This window comes from Orycteropus afer, unplaced genomic scaffold, assembly GCF_000298275.1.
Source record: "Orycteropus afer afer isolate SDZICR_OR568_19922 unplaced genomic scaffold, OryAfe1.0 scaffold00010, whole genome shotgun sequence".
In the NCBI taxonomy this organism is placed as follows: domain Eukaryota; kingdom Metazoa; phylum Chordata; class Mammalia; order Tubulidentata; family Orycteropodidae; genus Orycteropus; species Orycteropus afer.
This window is the reverse complement of record NW_006921597.1, coordinates 14214861-14235014: the sequence shown is the minus strand read 5'-3', so window position 1 is coordinate 14235014 and position 20154 is coordinate 14214861. Positions and strand designations below refer to the sequence as shown.

Here is a 20154-nt window from a genome sequence, read left to right as displayed (position 1 = left end):
TGCTGAATATTTGTGCTTGTCCTCTTTTTTATTGTGATGTGAAAGTTTATCATTTTTCTTTGAGGTTACTCTATGATTTATAATTTTCTCCCCGAGTTTGGAATAGTCCATTCTATCTTGCAAATCTCTTGACTTCCTCATCATTTAGAAGCTCTGTAACTACACAGTATTTTCCCTCTTTTTGGTTTGTAGTTGTCCTCACTTGCCAATTGAAGTCTCTGGTTCCCTGTTTACAATCTTGTAAGCTTATTTTATTTTGGTTATGTCCATAGCTCTGGTTTCTGGGTTATGTCATCTTGTGTATTAATGGTTGTTTTTTATTCGCTATTTTTGGTTCTCTGTTCAGAGGACTCCCTTTAGTATCTCTTGAAAGATTGGTCTAGTTTTAGCAAATTCCCTTAGTTTCTGCTTATCTGGAAATCTAATTTCACCATCATATTTGAGGGACAGTTTTGCCAGGTACATAATTCTTGGTTGAAAATTTTTCTCTTTCAGGGTTTTATACAACCATCCCATTGCTTTCTTGCTTGCATGGTTTCTGCTGAGAAATCAGAGCTTATTCTTACTGGTTGTTCTTTGTAAGTAATTTTTTCCCGTGCTGCCTTCAGGATTCTGTCTTTGTCTTTGGTTTTGATGAGTCTGATGATGATATGTCTTGGTGATTTTCTTTTGGGGTCTATCCTGTTTGGGGTTTGTTGGGCTTCCTGAATGGACATATTCTCATCTTTCATCATAACAGGGAAGTTCTCTTCCAACAAATCTTGGACAATTTTCTCAGTGGTTTTACTTTTCCTGTTCTGGAATTTTAGTGACATGTATGTTACTCCCTTTGATGGTATCCCACATGATCCTTAGGCTTTCTTCATTGTCTGTTTTAAAACTACTACTACTATTATTACTTTTGTCCTTGTCATTATTATTCTTTATTCTTCCCTTTCCAGGTTCTAGTTTCCAGCTTTTGTTTTGGTCTTTTTTCTGATTGATCCCTTTCCAAAGAAGTATTCAGGTATTTGTCTTCAATCTCATTAATTCTGTCTTTCATTGCATCATTTTACTCCTTTGCCCTTTCAGTGTGTTACCTGTTTCTGACAATTTAGTATTAATCTTCTGGATTTCTATCTATAGATTTTGAATCATTTCTAATTTTTCATTTATTTTGTCATTTTGTTCTTGTGTTTTCTTTCATAATTCTTCTAGGGATTTGTCTGTGTTTTCCTTGATCTGTCTCTCAATCCTTTGGAGATACCTAAAAATAAGTCTTTTGAATTACTTATCAGGGAGTTCCAATGCTGCATCTTCCTCAGGGATGTGTTCTGGGTCTGTATCCTGCTTCCTTGTTTCTACCACTTTATCTTGTTTCTTTGTGTGAACTGTGATGGTCTGTTGTCTCCGAGACATTGTGACATTGTTGTATTTAGATCTCTGTTAACTGTTTGTGAAGAGCAGCTAAGGGTGAATCAGGCTCTTCTTGGTGGTTGTTTATTGTAGGCCTGTTGGTGGAGAAGGAGATGGTGACTCTCACTCGGTAAGTGAAGCTGTAGGAGGTGTAGGTGTAGTTGTGTGGTATGGGGACTTTTGCTGCCTCCCACTGAGTTAGACAAAAATAGCAATTGAATAACCATCAAAAAAGTAAAAGCAAATGGACAAAAAACACACTGTGTAATGACACAGGAACAGTAACCAAAAAAGAAGAAAGGGAAAAAACAAAACCAAAACAAAAAACTCCACAATATCTGGGGAGAGGGCTATAAGAGAAAAAAGTAGAGAAGGAGAAAAAGTAAGAAAAAAATGCAAAAAACACAAAAAGAAAAACAAGGAACAGGGTTACCCTCAAGAAAAATTGGAACCAGGAACAAGGAAAAGAAAAAAATCTGAAAACTAGAACCTGGGAAGGGAAGAATAAATAATAATAATGACAAGGATAAAAGTAATAATAGAAGTAGTAGTTTTAAAACAGACAAAAACAAGCAAACTTAAAAAAAGAAAAAAAAAATCTGGACAGGCAGGGCAGGGCACCCAGGCTCTGTCTGAACACAGAGACTGGGATGGAATTCCTGTGAGTCTAGAAGGTGGGTGTTAGGGAAGGATGGCCGTTCCTTTGTTCACCACCAGGGTGTGAGATACAAGAGTAACAAGGGGAATGTCACACCTTTTCAGTAGGCCGTGTGTCTGGGATGTCTTTGTGGTTCCGAGCAAGCAGAGCCTGCTTGTAAGTCTCTGGAATCTGGGAGAACGCTCTCGCTTTAAATATCCAAAATGGTCAAGCTGCTTGTGAACATTCAAAGTGACTGCTTCCTCTGGACAGGCAAAAGTCCACAGCTCAGCCCGCCATCCTCTTCACTGCTTCCCCCTTTATTCAGCAGCCACCATAGCAGTCCTCCATGCAGTCCCTGGCTAGCAGGGCTGATTTTCAGGTTAATTCTTAGGTCCTACCACCACTGGGCAATATCCAAGCTGTCTGTGCAGTTAGGATTGCTGCCAGACCACAGCTCCATATGTCTCCTTTTTTGGTATTTTCATGCAAATTCATCTGCCAGTTGGAGTTTAGTCCACTTTTATATCCTTCCCTTCAAAGTTCAAGGGTCCAGGATTATCTTCTGTATCTGTGTTAATTGGTTCCCTTTTTCTTTGTTGAAGAGGGTCTATACAGTCCTTCTGCCATCTTACCAGAACCTCCATAGAGTTTTTAATGGCTAATTTTTCGAAAGTAGGTTGCCAAGCCTTCTGAGGTGTTTCTGGGTGGACTGGAATGTCCAACCTTTTGATTAGCAGTCAAGCTTGTTAACTGTACTACCTGGGCACACCTAACCCCATATTAGAGTACTGAAATTCTGAGTTAACCTACTAAAAGAACATCTCTTACTGTCTTGAGTGCTGTAGAATTAAACACAATTGCTAGCATCAAGAAAGCATGGTTATTTTCCTGGTCCTCTGACCTTGATAGTATACCAGAACTACCAGTTCTCATTCAGAACGATATAGGGTGTGTAGTGAGAAAAGCTCTAGCAGGCATCTCTTATAGTTTGCTGCCTTGGACAGAAGAAAAAACCTCATATTTATTAATTATCTAATACATAGTGGGTGCTTTCAGATAAGTTTGTCATTAGTTTTGATCACTGTTTCCCACATTAGGAGGTTGAAGTTCAGAGAGAGTAAAATGAGCAAGATCACATAGCTTGTAAATGGTTGAGCCAGGATTAGATCCAGTTCTTTTTGACACCACAGCTCATACATTTTTTAAAAAAAACTTTTTATTATAACTTGGGTAAAAATTTACAGAGCAAATCAGGTTTTTCTATCCAACAATTCATACATATTTTGTTTCATGTCATTGATTGTATGTAATCCCCACAATGCAATATTATTTCTTCCTTGACTTCTTATCTCCATTCCTCCTTTTTAACTCTTTCTTCCTTCTGAACTTTGTTCTTGGGCAAATGCTGCCCTTTTGATCTGGAGTGGTTGATTATTCTAAGGCGTACCTACCTCCCTAGTGTTACTGTTCACCTTGTAGACCATCTGTTGTTTGGCTAAAAATTGAGTGATGGAGGTGGGTTCAGTTCCAGGTCTGAAGGGTGACTAAGGGACATAGTTTGGGGGTTCTGCTGGTCTCTCTCTGATGAGTAAGCCTGTTCTTTTTTATGATTTTGAGTTTTGTTCTGTGTTTTTTCCTACCCTATCCAGGATCTTCTTAATGTTATCCCTTTCAGAGCAGTAGGTAGTATTAGGTGAGTACCATCTAGTTCTTCAGATCTCAGCATCATGGAGACTGAGGTTTTGTGTGATCGGTGAGTCCTTCAAACCATGGAAAGTAATTGTTTCCATGATTTTTCTTTACTCTTCTTTGCTCTGGATGAGGAGAAGCCAACAGTTGCACCTTAGATGGCTATTACAGCTTTAAGACCCTAGTCTCTATCACCAAAGTAGGATGTAGAACATTGTCTTTGTGGACTTTGTTGTACCAATAGACCTTGATTATCCTGAGTTTATACATTTTTAAACACAGTACCAGATGAACAAAATTGCATAATTCTTCCTGAGTTTCATTTTGTTTGTTTCTTTGTCAGATGAAGGAAGGACATAGAATTAGATGTTTACTAAAGACCATTCCAACTCTAAAATTCTGTGGTACAGTAAATTGAACGCTTTACTGTGATCCATGGGATATAATTTTATTGAATGAAGAGCTATTTTAATGAAATATAATAATCTCAAACAATGAACATAATAAGAGAGAACAAAAAATAGACTTTGTAAATTCTTAAGGTTCTGAATGGGAGCTCTGCTGGTGTAGTGCCTAAGGCATTTGACTTCTAACCAGAAGGCTAGTGGTTCAAACCCACCAGCCACTCCTCGGAAGAAAGATTGGGCAGTCTGCTTCCATAGTGATACTGCCTTGGAAACCCAAGGAGGGAGGGGTCACTATGAGTGTAGGCCATTCGATGGCAGTGAGTTTGGTTTTTCATTTGGAAAGTTCTGAATAGGGGACTTTGTGGTCATTAGATTGAGAGTTGATAAATGATCTCAGAATGAGGCAGGCTTCCAACTTGGAGACCTACTCATTAATGAGAAAAAAATGTGATAGTTTTATGAAGGTGTATATATATATATGCATGAGTGTTTGATTTTTTTTTTTTTTTTTTCAAACTTAACTAAGTATTTAGATGTGGCCTTGAAAAACTAAATGTGATTTTTCTACATTATTGGAAGTGAAACTAGGTGATTGCAGACTCAGGAACTTTTGACAATTCAGAATAGCAAGTGGGAATGCTGTGTAGTGATAAACTTAGCCAGGTTCTTTCAATATGCCAGTGATTATTACTTTTTTTTTCTTGATTGTAAGTTTTTGATTATTACTCTTAGTATTAAATTTTAGTAAAGTAATTGTAGATGTAAGCAGTTGTTTAATGCCACAGAGATAGTTTAGGCAGAATTTGGATTAGACCTTAGAAATTAGGCTTTAGGCAATATTCTTGCCAGAGTAGTAAATACATCTCTTACTTAGTTTGGGAAGTGAATTCTATTTCTGTTGTGTTGTGGTGGAGAAGGGGATAAGTTCTGAATTGTTGAGCCATTGGTTGTTTCATTGTTTAATTCCTTAGTAAAATAAAATGAGGTTTGTTAGCTCTTCACTTCAGTTAAAGGTCACTGAGAAGAATGTTCTCCTATCTTCTTACTGTTACAGGTTTGTTAGCTTTTCACTTCAGTTAAAGTGAGGTTCATATGCAGAGAAGAAGGTTCTCCTATCTTCTTATTGTTAATCACACAAATTTACATATAAGTCAGTTTAAATTTGTTATCTTATTAAGCAAAAGAAGCTCTGATAGCATAGTACCTAAGGCATTTGTCTGCTAACCAGAAGGCCTATGGTTCAAAGGTTCAAACCCACCAGCCACTCCTCGAAGGCAGGTTGGAAGGTTGGGCAATCTACTTCTGTAGTGATACTGCCTGGAAACTCAAGGAAGGGTCGCTATGAGTCAGGGCCCACTCCATGGCACATAACAACAACAACATTAAGCAAAGAGCTTTGTACTTTATTATGAGAAGACTTAAGGAAACAAAAGTGATGAAATGTTTTTAGTTGGCATTTCTTCCATCAGTACATTGTGTAGTACAACTGCATATTCTCTGAGAATGGAACAGTGGATCTTAAAAGATCCATACTTTTCCTTTTAAAGAAAACATAATAATCACTCTAACACATGGGTATATCATTCTTGCTTCCCAAGGGGCATGTTTAATTGCTCTGGAACTGTGAAACTCTGTATTGATACTACTCTTTGCCAGCCATTTTAAGTTTAAGAACCCAGGGGAAGGCTTGGGTAGCCCCAAAATCCCATTAGTCTGCAATCAGATTTGTAAACCATATACTCTGCATCTTGAAATTCTCCTGCCTCTTATAGGAAGGACACTGTCTATAATTTTTAAATATGCTAACACAATTAGGGGTTATTAGCTAAGAAGACTGATACTCTTAACAAACAAATGAATCCACTGCTGTTGCGTTGATTCTGACTCACAGCAACCATATACTCTAAGCAGGTTGCTTGATCTATTTATCAGGGCCAGTGTAATTCTGGAATCTCTTAGTTTATGAGATTGGTTCTTAAATGTTTTTCTTTGAGGAGGTTACAGATATTTCTTAAAAATAAAAATTAGGTCTTCATCATAAATAGATTTGTTATGAATAACATTAACTGTTAAAATAAGGATCAAAATGAGCATATTTACTTTAATACAGCCATGCCAGGATGCTGCCTGATGGGTGGTGTGATGGCCATGTTTCTAACATGATCTTTTCTTTCCCTGACATGTTTACAGGGACTTAAGAAACAATGAAATTTCATGGGCCATAGAAGATGCTAATGAAGCCTTTGCCGGACTCAACAGTCTCACTAAACTGTACGTATGTATTGTATATATGTGTGTCAATAAAGATATATTCTTGAAATCGATTATAAAGGTGATTAGATTATGAGAAATACATAGTTAAGAAAGACAGGGAAGGGGTAACCATGAGTGGAAGTGGGAGGAGAGCTCTTACATTGTGGGGTTTATAATCAGTGTTGTGAAACAAAGTGTGTATGAACTGTTGAATATAAAACAGATCTGCTTTGTAAAATTGCATCCAAATGACAATAAAAATTTTTTTTTAAAAAAAACTAATTAGATTATGTATGTTAATGTGGCCTTCTGACCCACCCACTTAAAAGAAGCAGCTTTGTTGTTTATCAGGTTGTTATTTGAGGGGGAGAAAGAGGATGCCTTTCTATTAAAGGAGCATTCCTATGGGCACATAGAAGTTACTTATGGAACTAGAACATCTACTTAAGTAAAAGAAATGCACTGAGAAGCCAGAGTTGAATTGGTAATCTATTTAATTAGGTGAGGTTCATAGGCAATTTATATATCAGGAGGGGATTCTTTCAAGTAAGATTTAGATCATCTCCCATGAAAAGAATTTCTTGAAGGTTCACGCTTATGTGAATTTCTTTGGCCTGATGATCTTTAGCAAAGAAGGGAACTGACAGTATAACTCAGTTTAGCATGTGAGGACTACCAGTTTATCAGTGGCCAGAATGGTTGTTTACAGGCATCTCGTTGAGCCCCAGCCTCGAGAGAAGCCTTTGTGTTGTGCTTTACAGTGGTTAATAATAAAGGTTCACAGTTTTGTTAAAAATACATATTAATGTGATCCTCAGCCTATATGACTATGAGACCAGAAGAACTAGATGGTGCCCAGCTACCACTATCAACCACTTGGAGGGGGATCTATGTAGGAGATCCTAGATAGAGTGGGAGAACAATGTGGAGCAAAACTCAAAATTAAAAGGGACCAGGTTTGCTGGTCTAATAGAGCCTGGTGGAACCCATGAGACTATGGCCTCTAGCTGCCCTTCAGGTCCAGAATTGAACCCACTCCTGTCACTTCCAGCCAAACAAAAGACAGGCGTATGAGCTGAACATTTACTTTAGGTACATATACTCCTTGGAGAAATCAATCATGGGCAAATAGAAGGGCTGTGTACGCCAGCCAGGGAGAGAGCTCAGTGGGCAGGAGTGCATGGAGGGAAGGACACAGGGAAGAGGTAACTATGGGGAGGAGGTGGGAAGAGAGCTGTTGCATTGTGGGAAATTTCAGTCAATGTCACAAGGCAAAGTGTATGTGAACTGGTGTATGAAAAATGAATTTGCTCTGTTAACTGTCACCCAAATCACAATAAAAATAAAAAAACAAAAGAAAAATGCATATTAAGTTTATTTTTACCTTTAATAGGTAAATGTGTAATTATTTTAATTTTGTTTATTGGAAAGCTTAGAAAGGTTTGTTTGTATTTCAGAATCTTACAAGGAAACCAGATTAAGTCAATTACAAAGAAAGCATTCATTGGTCTTGGATCCCTTGAACACCTGTAAGTGTCTTGTATACATTTTGCTCACTGTGCAAATAATCTTTGCTATTAGCAGAAGTTTTTGTGACCACTTACAGCGTTCATGTAACTTAATTGTAGAAATAATGACTAGCAATGTTTCATTTCTCTTCATTTCAGAGATTTAAACAACAATCCTATAATGTCTATCCAAGAAAATGCTTTTTCTCAAACTCACTTGAAAGAACTGTAAGTAACTTGTCTTTTTTTGTTACCAGTTAGATCATTGTCCGTGCTTGTTGTGCTTAAAATGATGAGCATGGCCCAGATGTTTTCAGAAGTACACAGTTCAGGCAAGAAAAAAAGAAAGTGTTAATATTCACTTATTTTAGTGGCTGGATAAAGTTTAAAAATAATCCAACATATAAAAAGCTTAGAGTGTGTGGCACTAGGACTTTCTGTTTGCTTGTGCTATCATTGCTTGTAGTTAGGAGACCTTGGCAGTTTTTCTGTACTTCATGTATACCCTATGCAATGATGTTGCTACTAACTGTACTATAAAAGGGTCAGGGTGGGCTAACCCTACCTTTATCGCTAACTGGTCAGCATGAATCCAATTCCCATTTGGAAATGGATCTAGGCCTTACCTTCTGATATCTCTGTAACTTGTTGCCAGCCACTTTTGTGGCAGTTCCTCCTCTCTCTCTGACCCTCTAGTCCCCTGTAACTAGGTCACAAGCTAGAAGGACACTACCTCTCTTCATCAACTTCCTGTATAGCCTTTCCCTGTCACCCACCCTCCCACAGCTGAGTCTACAGAAATGGACTCTGTACTGCCAGCCCCTGCTGGCTTATTGCCTCTGTGGGGTTGTTAATTCTCTGTAACAGCTCACAAAATTCACAGAGACTATCACCTATACTTATAGTTACCCATTTATAATAACCAGGAAGGATATAAGTAGAGATGCATCAGGCAAGGTTTGGAAGAGTTCTTGGCATGTGGGGCCTCCAGTGTCTCCAGAGATGTGCCTTTCCCTCTCCAGTGCATGGATGTTCGTACCAATCCTGGAAGCCCCCAAAAGAGAGGTCAAGGTGCAGAGTCCCAAGGTCAATGGGAACTCGAATAAGCATAACTAGTACCTTAATACATAGTTATACATGATCAGATTGATGAACACGCATGACTGACTGCATCCTGCCCCTCCCTTCCTGAAGTCAGTCTGCTGCATGTGGGGACTGTGCAGTGCCTGTGTGCCTGGCTATTTGAGAAAGACAAGGAGCACCTTCATTACCTAGGCTGTTTCCTGAAACCAGATACAAAAGGCCAAATCTAATTATTTGTCCCACATCCTACTGTTCTTTTACTTTTTCTCCTTGCTTTTTCTTGGGTTATCAGAAACATAGGTTTCTAAAAACTTGTTCCTAGTGAGTTATAAGGAGCTCTGGTAGCATAGTGGCTAAAGCACTTGACTGCTAACCAGAAAGCTGGCAGTTCAAACCCACCAGCCACTCTCGGAAGAAAGGTTGGGCAGTCCTACTTGCGTAGTGATACTGCCTCGGAAACCCAAGGAGGGGTCGCTATGACAACAACAACAATGCATTAGGAAAACCTTGAAGGGTTTAGAGAAGATAATCAGCACCAAGCCTGGTAAAAGTTGCATAACTAATACTAATAAAAATAAAAACTATGATAAAAATCATGAGTAGTTATTTTCTGCCATATTTTCAAAGTGGCTTTCTTTTGATCTGTTGAGATATTTTGAGTTACTTCTCTTAGGCTTAGCTTGACTTGTAACAGCATGTTGTTGTTGTTGTTGTTATGTGCCATCGAGTCAGCCCTGACTCATAGCGACCCCTCCTTGGGTTTCCGAGGCAGTATCACTACGGAAGTAGGATTGCCCAACCTTCCTTCCGAGGAGTGGCCGGTGGGTTTGAACCGCCAGCCTTCTGGTTAGCAGTCAAGTGCCTTAGCCACTATGCTACCAGAGCTCCCTTGTAACAGCATAGTTTACTGGAAATCAGTTATTACCCTTTTTTTGTCAGTCATAACCCAAGGGCCAGTAGGACCATGTTCTAACTATTGTTATAAGAACTCAGTTTTGAAATATAATTTAGAAAGTAGTGAAAGATAATAATGTAATTTAATTTTTCAGAGAATGATTTATTTGGGAGTTGGTTTGAACAAACTCCTAATGCAGGCTTTTTTATGAAAAATTTTGGGTGCTTTTGGTTATATTTTAAAACTAAGTTATATTTATAATAAGCCAATATTTATTAAAATCTGTCTTTTATACTTCTTAGTATCTCACAGTGCTTTGCGTACATATTGGTGGCGTTGGTAGGAGAATTGCATGCAACTTTAAAAATATTTTATGTTGAAAATTATACAATGATGGTAGAAATATTAGAAAATATAATTAAAGTAGGTTTAGGGGGGACTTGAAATCCCTACTACACAGAGACAGGCACTATCAGTATTTGTATATATATCTATCCACACACTGGTTGAAAAATGCAGTGTATTCCATTAGACACTTATGGGTGGAGTTGGTTAGCATGTGAAGGATGGAAAGATGTAAAGAAATACAAATGGAGGGAGCTAACATGAATTAAATGTTGGCTGTGACCAGGCACTGTGCTAGATGCTTTATTTAAACTTTTTTTTTTGAGGTAGACATTCTTAATTCCCTTTTTCAGAAATGGAAACAGAGATTTTGGAGATGTTCAGTATGTTACCTAAGGTAAGTAGTAGAGTTAGGATATGAATCCCGGACTCTTCGTTAAGTAGCTTATACCTAAGAAAATGTAAATCAGACCATATCATTCATCTGTTCTTAATCTTCCTTGGCTTCCCAGTATGTTGTTGTTGTTAGGTGCTGTTGAGTCAGCTCTGACTCATAGAGACCATCTATACAATAGAATGAAGCACTGCCCAGTCATGTGCCATCCTCATGATCCTTGCTATACTTCTGACCACTGTCGCAGCCACTGTGTTAAATCTGTCTTGTTGAGGGTCTTCCCCTTTTTCGCTGATCCTTCACTTAACCAAGCATTCACTTCTCCAGGGAATGGTCTCTTCTGACAACATGACCAAAGTAGGTGAGACAAAGTCTGGCTTTTTGCTTCCAAGGAACATTCTGGCTATACTTCTTCCAGGACAGATTTGTTTTATTCTTCTGGCAGTCCATGGTATTTTTAGTATTCTTTGCCAACACCCCAGTTCAAAGGCATCAACTCTTCCTTGGTCTTCCTTGTTCATTGTCCAGTTTTCACATGCATATGTGATGATTGAAATATCATGGCTTGGGTTAGGCACACCTTAGTCTTAAAGTGACTTCTTTCTCTTCAACACTTTAAAGAAGTCTTTTGCAGCAGATTGGCCCAGTGCAATACAACATCTGATTTCTTGACTGGCCTCCTATTATATTTGGGGAGAAAAGAAACTTAAGTTCTTTCCTTAGTTTATAAGATGCCTGCATGGCTTTATCCTCCCTGCCCAGCTCCCTGACCTCATTCTTGTCACTGTCCCCTTGCTCGCTGTACTCTAGCCTCACTGGCTTACTTGCTTCTCCTCCAACACACTAAGTCTGTCTGCCTCAAGGCCTTTATCCTGCCATTTCCTCTGCCTGGGGACTTCTTATCTTCACAGGATTTGCTTTCTTTTCTTTCAGGTCTCTACTGGCCAACTATCATCTCTTCAAAGAGACCTTCCCTGACCACTTACATAAATTAGCACCTGCTGTCTCTGTCTTGAAACATTCTTTGTGATGATGAATGCCACGCCATCCTTCTTCAATTTGTCATTCGTAGCATAGTGGATCATATGATTGTCTGATTCATAATGGTCAAAAACAGTCCATTTTAGCTCACTAATGCCCAGGATATCAATCTTCATGAGTTCCATTTCATTTTTGACAACTTCCAATTTTTCTAGATTCATACTTCATACATTCCATGTTTCAATAATTAATGGATGTTTGCAGCTGTTTCTTCTCATTTTGAGTCATGCCACATCAGCAAATAGAGGTTGTAAAAGCTTTATTCCATCCGTGTCATGAAGGTTGGCTCTACTCTGAGGAGGCAGCTCTTTCCCAGTCTTATTTTGAGTGCCTTCCCACCTGAGGGGCTCATCTTCCAGCACTGTATTGGACAGTGTTTCAGGGCTATTCATGAAGTTTTTCAGTAATATATCAGACAGTGTTTCACTGCTATTAATAAGGTTTTCATTGGCCAGTTCTTTGAGAAGTGGATGGCTCCTTCCTTCTTCTGAGTCTGTCTTAGTCTGGAAGCTCCATTGAAGCTTGCCCACCATGGATGACCCTGCTGGTATTTGAAATACTGGTGGTGATAGGATAATACCCATACGCTTACAAGGAAGACCAGTTAATAATACTACTACTATTCACATTTACGCACCAAGCACTAAAGCCAAAGATGAGCAAATTGAAAATTTTTACCAATTTCTGCAGTCCAAAATTAACCAAATATGCAATCAAGATGTGTTGCTTATTACAGGTGATTGGAATGCAAAAGTTGGAAACAAAGAAGAATTATTGGTAGTTGGAAAATATGGCCTTGGTGATAGAAATGATCCTGGCGATCACATGATAGAATTTTGCAAGACCAACAACTTACTCATTGCAAATACCTTTTTTCGACAACATAAGTGGCAGCTGTACACGTGGGCTTTGCCAGATGGAGTACCCAGGAATCAGATCGACTTATATCTGTGGCAAGAGGCGATGGAGAAGCTCAATCTCTTCAGCCAAAGCAAGGTCAGGAGCTGACTGTGGAACAGACTATCAGTTGCTTATATGCAAGTTCAAGTTGAAGCTGAAGACAATTAAAACAAGTCCATGAGAGCCAAAATATGACCTTGATTATATCCGCTCTGAATTTAGAGACCATCTAAAGTATAGATTTGATGGATTGAACACCAGTGACTGAAAACCAGAGGAGTTGTGGGATGACATCAAGAACAGGAAAGGAAGAAAAGACCAAAGTGGATGTCAGAAGAGACTCTGAAACTTGCTCTTGAATGGAAAGTAGCTAAAGCAAATGGAAGAAATGGCAAGAGAAAAGAGCTGAACAGAAGATTTCAAAGAGCAGCTTGAGAAGACAAAGTCAATTCTAATGAAATGTGCAAAGAGTTGGAGTTAGAAAACCAAAAGGGAGGAACACACTCATCATTTCTCAAGCTGAAAGAACTGAAGAAAAAATTCAAGCCCCGAGTTGCAGTAATTGAAAGATTCTATGGGCAGAATATTAAATGATGGAGGAAGCATCAAAAGAAGATGAAAGGAATACACAAAGTCACTGTACGATGTTGATGTTAATTTTATTTTGGGAGGTGGCATATGATCAAGAACCAATGGTATGGAAGGAAGAAGTTGAAATTGCACTGAAAGAATTGGTGAAATTGAGGCTCCAGGAATTGACAGGATATCCATTGAGCTGTTCCAACAAACTGATGCAGTGCTGGAAGCACTTACTTGTCTATGCCAAGAAATTTGGAAGACAGCTGCCTGGCCAACTGACTGGAAGAGATCCATATTTTGTACCCATTCGAAAGGTGATCCCACAGAATGTGGAAATTATCGAACAATATCATTAATATCACACACAAGTAAAATCTTGCTGAAGGTAATTCAAAAATGGTTGTAGCAGTGTGTTGACAGAGAATTTCCAGAAATGTAAGATGGTTTCAGAAGAGGACATGGAACAAGGGATATCATTGCTAATATCAGGTGGATCTTGGCTGAAAGCAAAGAATACCAGATTGTGTTTCAAAGAATACCAGATTGTGTTTACTTGTGTTTCATTGACTATGTACAAAAACGGCAGGGAGGCCACATGTTCTGACCTCCTCTAATCTCACAAGAGGAAGACAGCAGTAACCCAAGGCCTATCACTGCAAGGCCAAACATGCTGCCTCCCTCCAGCCCTTTCACCAACCGTTCCTCCCAAAGCACCCACCACCTCTCTCCTGGGTTCGACAATTCACTGCAGTGGCCACACAGAACTCACAGATTACAGGGTTTATTAGGGAAGCACCAGTTTACAACTCAAATTCAGGAAGAACGCTCAGTCTCTGTTCCAGCCCACCATCCCTCAGCCAAGAGTCTCTCACAGTCTCTTTCTGGGATGCGTGTCTCCTGTGTCTCTTTCCCAGCAACGCATGTCTCAGGAGCCCGTGTCTCTTTCAGCAGCAAGTCTCGACCAGCAGTCTGAGAGAGTTCCGCCTCCAGGAGGTCTCCTTTAGAGCCCGCAGGGTGGTCAAACTAGCCAATTATGGCATCAGAACTCTAAGCACCAGAGAGAGAGTGTGCACCTCCCAGAACATTGTTTTGTGCCACTCCCAACAGAAATACTCCAGGTGGACACCTTCAGCAATCAGGAGCTCCTCAGTTGCTCATAGCAAATTCCACCTTGGAGTTTACAAAGACTTATGGGTAGAAAAGCCACACAAAGTAATTTACTATACCACACTATGCAAAAGCATTAGACTCTGTGGATCATAACAAATTATGGATAACATTGAGAAGAATGGGGATTCCAGAACACTTAAATGTGTTCCAGAACACTTAATTGTGCTCATGGGGAACCTGTGCATAGACCAGGAGGCTGCCGCTCGAACAGAAGAAGGGGCATGTTTCGAAATTAGGAAGGGAGTGCATCAGGGTTGTATTCCTTTCACCATACTTAATCTGTATGCTGAGCAGATAATCTGAGAAGCTGGACTGTATGAAGAAGAATGTGGCATCAGGATTGGAGGAAGACTCATTAACAACCTCAGATATGTAGACAACACAATCTTGCTTGCTGAAAGTGAAGATGACTTGAAGCACTTAACTGATGAAGATTAAAGACTGCAAGTCTGCAGTGTGGATCACATCTCAACATAAAGAAAACGAAAATCCTCACAGCTGGACCAGTAAGCAGCATTATGATGAATGGAAAGAAGATTGAAGTTGTCAGATTTCATGTTACTTGGTTCTACAATCAACACCAATGAAAGCAGCCGTCAAGACATAGAAGAAGTATTGCATTGGGCAAATTTGCTGCAAAAGACTTCTTTCAATTGATGAAGAATAGTGATGTCTCCTTGAAGACTACGGTGCACCTAACCAAAGACTGGTATTTTCAGTCATCGCATACACATGTGAAAGCTGGGCAGTGAATAAGGAGACTAAAGAACAGTTGATGCTTTTGAGTTGTGGTGTTGACAAAAAATACTGAAAGCACCATGGACTGACTGCCAGAACTAACAAATCTGTCCTGGAGGAAGTGCAGCTGGAATGCTCCTTGGAAACAAGAACGGCCAGAGTTTGTCTCATGTACGCTGGTCATGTTGTCAGAAGGGGCAATTCCCTGGAGAAGAATATCATGCTGGGTAAAGTGGAGGGTCAACGAAAAAGGGGAAGGCCCTCAACAAGATGGATTGACATAGTGGCTGCAGTGATGGGCTTAGGTACAGCAGGGGTTGTGAGGATGGTGCATGAGGCAGAGTTTTGTTCTGTTGTACAAAGGGTCACTATGAGTTGGTGCTGACTTGATGGCACCTAATAACATCTTTGTCTTTGCTAGCTTAATTTTTCTTCATAGCATTTGTCACTTTCTAACATTATGTTTTGTGTTTGTTTGTTTGTTGCTTGGCTCCAAATATGTAAACTCCAAAGGCTGTAGCCCCACAGCCTAGCATAAAGTAAGGTCTTAAATATTTCTTTATGAATGAATGAAAATAATATAAGAATTTTTAAATGCAAAGGGTAACTTTTGGCTTAATTAAAATATTACTTTGAGGAACTCTTAAAGACTATTTAAGACTTCTTTGAAGTCACATCTTAGATACTTTATGAAACCAAAAAACAAACTCACTGCCGTGGAGTCAACTCTGACTCATAGTGACCCCCATTGGGTTTCTGAGGCTGTAAATCTTTATGGAAGAAGATTTCCCCATCTTCCTTCTGCAAAACAGCTGCTTGGTTTGAACCACTGACCTTTTGGTTAGCAGCATGATACCTTATCCACTATACCACCAGAGCTCCTCTAGATACTTTATACTAAACTTAAAACTTAATGAGGATTTTGATGATCAACACAAAGCAAGCCATAACGTTCTCAAAGTCATTTGCTTTCCCTACTTCCAAGTGGAAGGAACAGTTAATGAGTCATTAAGAGTTTTTTAGATATGTTCCACAGTCCTGTTATAGACCACAGTACTTTTTCAGTGGTTCTTAATTTAAGTTGCAGTACCTGTTGCCATAGGGCTGAAGTGTTTTCAGTCTTGATGAAATAATTAAAAAATAATTACATCTCCACCAAAAGGTGTTTCAGTGCTCTAATAGATACAGATACAGTAAGCTTTCTCCCAGACTTTTCTGGTGAAAATTTTAAACCTGAGAAATTGAAAGAAATATACATCCATAGGGAGCTCTGGTAGCATAGTGGCTAAGGCACTTGACTGCTAACCACAAGGTAGGCGGTTCAAACCCACCAGCCACTCCTCGGAAGGAAGGTTGGGCAATCCTACTTCCATAGTGATACTGCCTCGGAAACCCAAGGAGGGGTCACTATGAGTCGGGGCCGACTCGACGGCACATAACAACAACAACAACAACAACAACTTTTTATCTAGTTTCACCAACTGTTAACATTTTGACAAGTTTGTTACCTATTTTTCTACTCCATTCATCTCTCCATCCTTCCTTCCCACCCTTCCTTTCTCTCTCTTTCTATACATACATATACATTTATGTATATACATAAAAATTTTTGCTGAACCATTTGAAAGTGAGTTACAGACATCATGTCACTTTATGCCTAAATATATTTAACATAGTTCCATTACTAGGAACAAGGAGATTTCATACATAACTACATCTTCATCATACCCAAGGAAATTATGATTGGTAAAATATTATTTAATATTCAGTCTGTATTCAAATTCCTCCTGTGTCTACCTGTGTCCTTTGTAGCTACTTTTTTGTCCCCAGTCTAGGATCCAGTCAAGGGTCACACATTGCATTTAGTTGTAATGACTCTCTTAGCTTCCTTTAATCTAAAACAGGTATCTTGAGCTTGCTGCCTCTTTTAGTGTCGTCCATGATATTGACATACATAGAAGAATTGAAACTGACTGAATTTTGTATTAGATTCAAGTTAAACGGTTTTGGCAAGAAGAATGCATAGATGTATATAGTAAACTTTCAATGCTAAAGAAAGTTGGAATGAAGAGTGAAAAAGGGGATTTTCTTTTTCTCTTTATTTCTGCAGGATTCTGAATACAAGCAGTTTGCTCTGTGACTGCCATTTGAAATGGTTACTTCAATGGTTGGTTGATAGTAACTTCCATCATTCTGTGAATGTGAGCTGTGCACACCCTGAATGGCTAGCAGGGCAAAGCATCCTGAATGTGGATCTGAAAGATTTTGTCTGTGGTTTGTATTATTAGTATTATTTTTAATTTTACGTATTACACACTTACTATTTTAACAGCAGAATTAAAACATCTCAACCAGAATATTTTCACACTAGCATATGTATATCCGTTTCTCTTATCATCTTCTCCAGCCCATGTTTCAACACATTAACAGTTGTAGTTCTCCATTAACATTAGTTATTCATTGACTGTAGTTCTAGTGACCCTGTGGTTAAAGCATTGGGCTGCTAATAGATTGGCAGTTCAAACCCACCAGCGTCTCTACAGGAGAAAGATGAGGTAGTCTGTATCTGTAAAGATTTATAGCCTTGGAAACACTATGGTATCAACTCAGTGGCAGTGGGTTTGGTTTTTGGTTTAGTTGTAATAATGTATTTATTTTGTATTCTACTCTTTGACTTAATATATCATTAATTTTTTTTTTCCTCTGTGCATTCTTTAATTATCGTGTTTAATGGCAGCATTCATGAGTGTAGTCCTTTTCCTTTTAGGGAGATTGTGAGCCTTAGAATAAATACCCTATAGTAATGGTCCTCCTCTGGTGGTGTAGTAGTTAAGGCATTTGACTGCTAACCAAAAAGTCAGTTACTCAAACTCAGCGGCCGCTCCCAGAAGAAAGGTGAGGCAGTCTGCTTCTGTAAAGCTTTACAGACTTGGAAACGCAGTGGAGCTCGCTGTGAGTCAGAACCAACTTGATGGATTGGTTTGGTGAGAGTAAGATTTCTGAATTAAGAAACATGGAATTTTTTGTTTGTTTTTAACATGAACATTTTTAAATAGATCTTAAAAAGTGGTACCAGGTCTTTTCCAAAAAGTTAGCACTAGTTTATGTTGCTGTGAGCAATGTTTGAATTACTGATTTCATGTCTTTTGTTTTTGATGCAATTTCTTAAGATTACAGTGGCAGGATTTTTTTTTTTAGAGGGGAGAGAGGGAGTCACAGGCAAGTGCTTAACTTCAAGTATACATCTATATTACTTTTTTCTCAACTTAGAAAATTTTTGTACTTAAGTTTCCTTTAAAGTGAAATACGTGATGCTTACCTTTACATAGTGGAACGTGTAGATCAGTGTGTCTGTGTTGCATATCATGCACTAGTAGCTCTGGTCATTTCGGTACCTGTCTATTGTCAGATCTGTTTCCACAGTCTATTTAAAGACCCATGAGACCCTTGAAAGTTCAGGCCCACAAAATACTTGTTTTTATAAATTTTAAAGAAGAAAACAAATGATCTAATAAAGATTAAATACTGTTAACATTGCCATGAGTTCCTTTCTAATTTAACTTTGTTTTAAATGTAAACATACTTTATATCCTCCTGCCCCCTTTTCCAATTATCACTTTTATGGCTCAGTGAAATGTTATCCAGTGAAGATAACTGGGTAAGAATTCATATACCTGTTTCTCTGAATTAGTTCGATAACATAGTTGTCATTATTTGTGAGTCTGTAGTTTATTAAAAATCCTAAGACAGTTGTTATTTGAACATTTGACATGTCTGGAAATTTTTCACTATTTCAGATGGAAGCTATGCACATATAAAGTACTTTCAAATCACTGTTTTATTAATAGATAATCCTGTAAAATGCATTAAGTTCATTATTCTCATTTTCTTTATTGCCACAGAAAGAATAATGGTTATTATGTACGTGTTTATGTATCTTACACATATATACAAGAGGTAATAGGATTAGAACTATTTCAAACTTCTGATGTTGAATTTCCCTTTGTTCCTAGTAAACTGGTAATGCCTAAGAAATATACTCTTAAGCACTTAAATAATAGTAAGGAATAGTGGAAAGTGCTGGACTCTGAAGTCAGGAACCTGGGCTCCAGTCCAGGCTCTGCCACTAACTTACATGTCTTTGAATAAGTCATTGGACCCTTCTGGGCCTTATGTTCCTCATCCTTAAACAAGAGGCTTGCACTCTAGCTCTCTAGTCTCTTTCAACCTTAATATGACACTTTGTAAACAGAACACATACTTTTACATTACTTGGTTTAAAATTGAATTGTTAGAAGCAAAAATATGTAACTGATTTGGCCACTGCTGCATTTTGCTTCTGTAGATGATTTTCTGAAGCCACAGATAAGAACACATCCTGAAACAGCAATTGCTTTAAGAGGCATGAATGTGACTCTGACATGCGCCGCAGTGAGCAGCAGTGATTCACCGATGTCTACTATGTGGCGCAAAGACAGTGAGATCCTGAATGATGCAGATATTGAGAATTTTGTTCGTTATCAGCAGCAAGCTGGAGAAGCTCTGGAGTATACCAGTGTTTTACATCTTTTTAATGTGAATTTCACAGATGAAGGAAAATATCAGTGTGTTGTTACTAATCATTTTGGTTCCAATTATTCTCAGAAAGCCAAACTGACTGTGAATGGTAAGAAATTATGTTTAGAAAGATTTTTTTATGATTAGTTTTTGAAGCACATGGTCAAGAAAATTAGGCTACACCTGACACTTGGAGTGAGGGGAAGTCATACTGTTTCTTGTTTTGGGGATTGTGATAGTGTATAGAGGGGGGAGGTTCTTTGCATTAGCCAGTCTGTTCACTTAATTGTCCCTAATTGGTTTTTGATTGAGAGGTAAAGGTGAATTCCATGGCCCTGCTGTTTATACTTTTGAAAAAATTCTCTTAAAAGTTTCCATTTTCTTTTCAGGTCCTTAATTGTGGCCTCAAAACTATGAAATCTATTCTTGGCCCTGTTCACAGGGACTTTTAATTTTTTTTTTAATTTTATTTTGATTTGGGTGAAGATTTACAGAGTAAATTCACTTTTCATACAGCAGTTCACATATACTTTGTCTCATGTCATTGACCAAAATTTACA

The 20154-nt window shown here is 38.5% G+C and overlaps 1 protein-coding gene across 1 annotated transcript in view; it reads left to right on the top strand.

The window, feature by feature from the left end:
• LRIG2 (leucine rich repeats and immunoglobulin like domains 2) overlaps nt 1-20154 on the top strand; it is an 80263-nt gene that overhangs the window by 45900 nt on the left and 14209 nt on the right. Inside the window, exons 9-13 of the mRNA XM_007949087.2 lie at nt 6322-6402; nt 7842-7913; nt 8052-8120; nt 17148-17311; nt 19383-19703. Coding sequence (XP_007947278.1) covers nt 6322-6402; nt 7842-7913; nt 8052-8120; nt 17148-17311; nt 19383-19703 — 707 coding nt within the window. The remainder of the gene's footprint in view (nt 1-6321; nt 6403-7841; nt 7914-8051; nt 8121-17147; nt 17312-19382; nt 19704-20154) is intronic.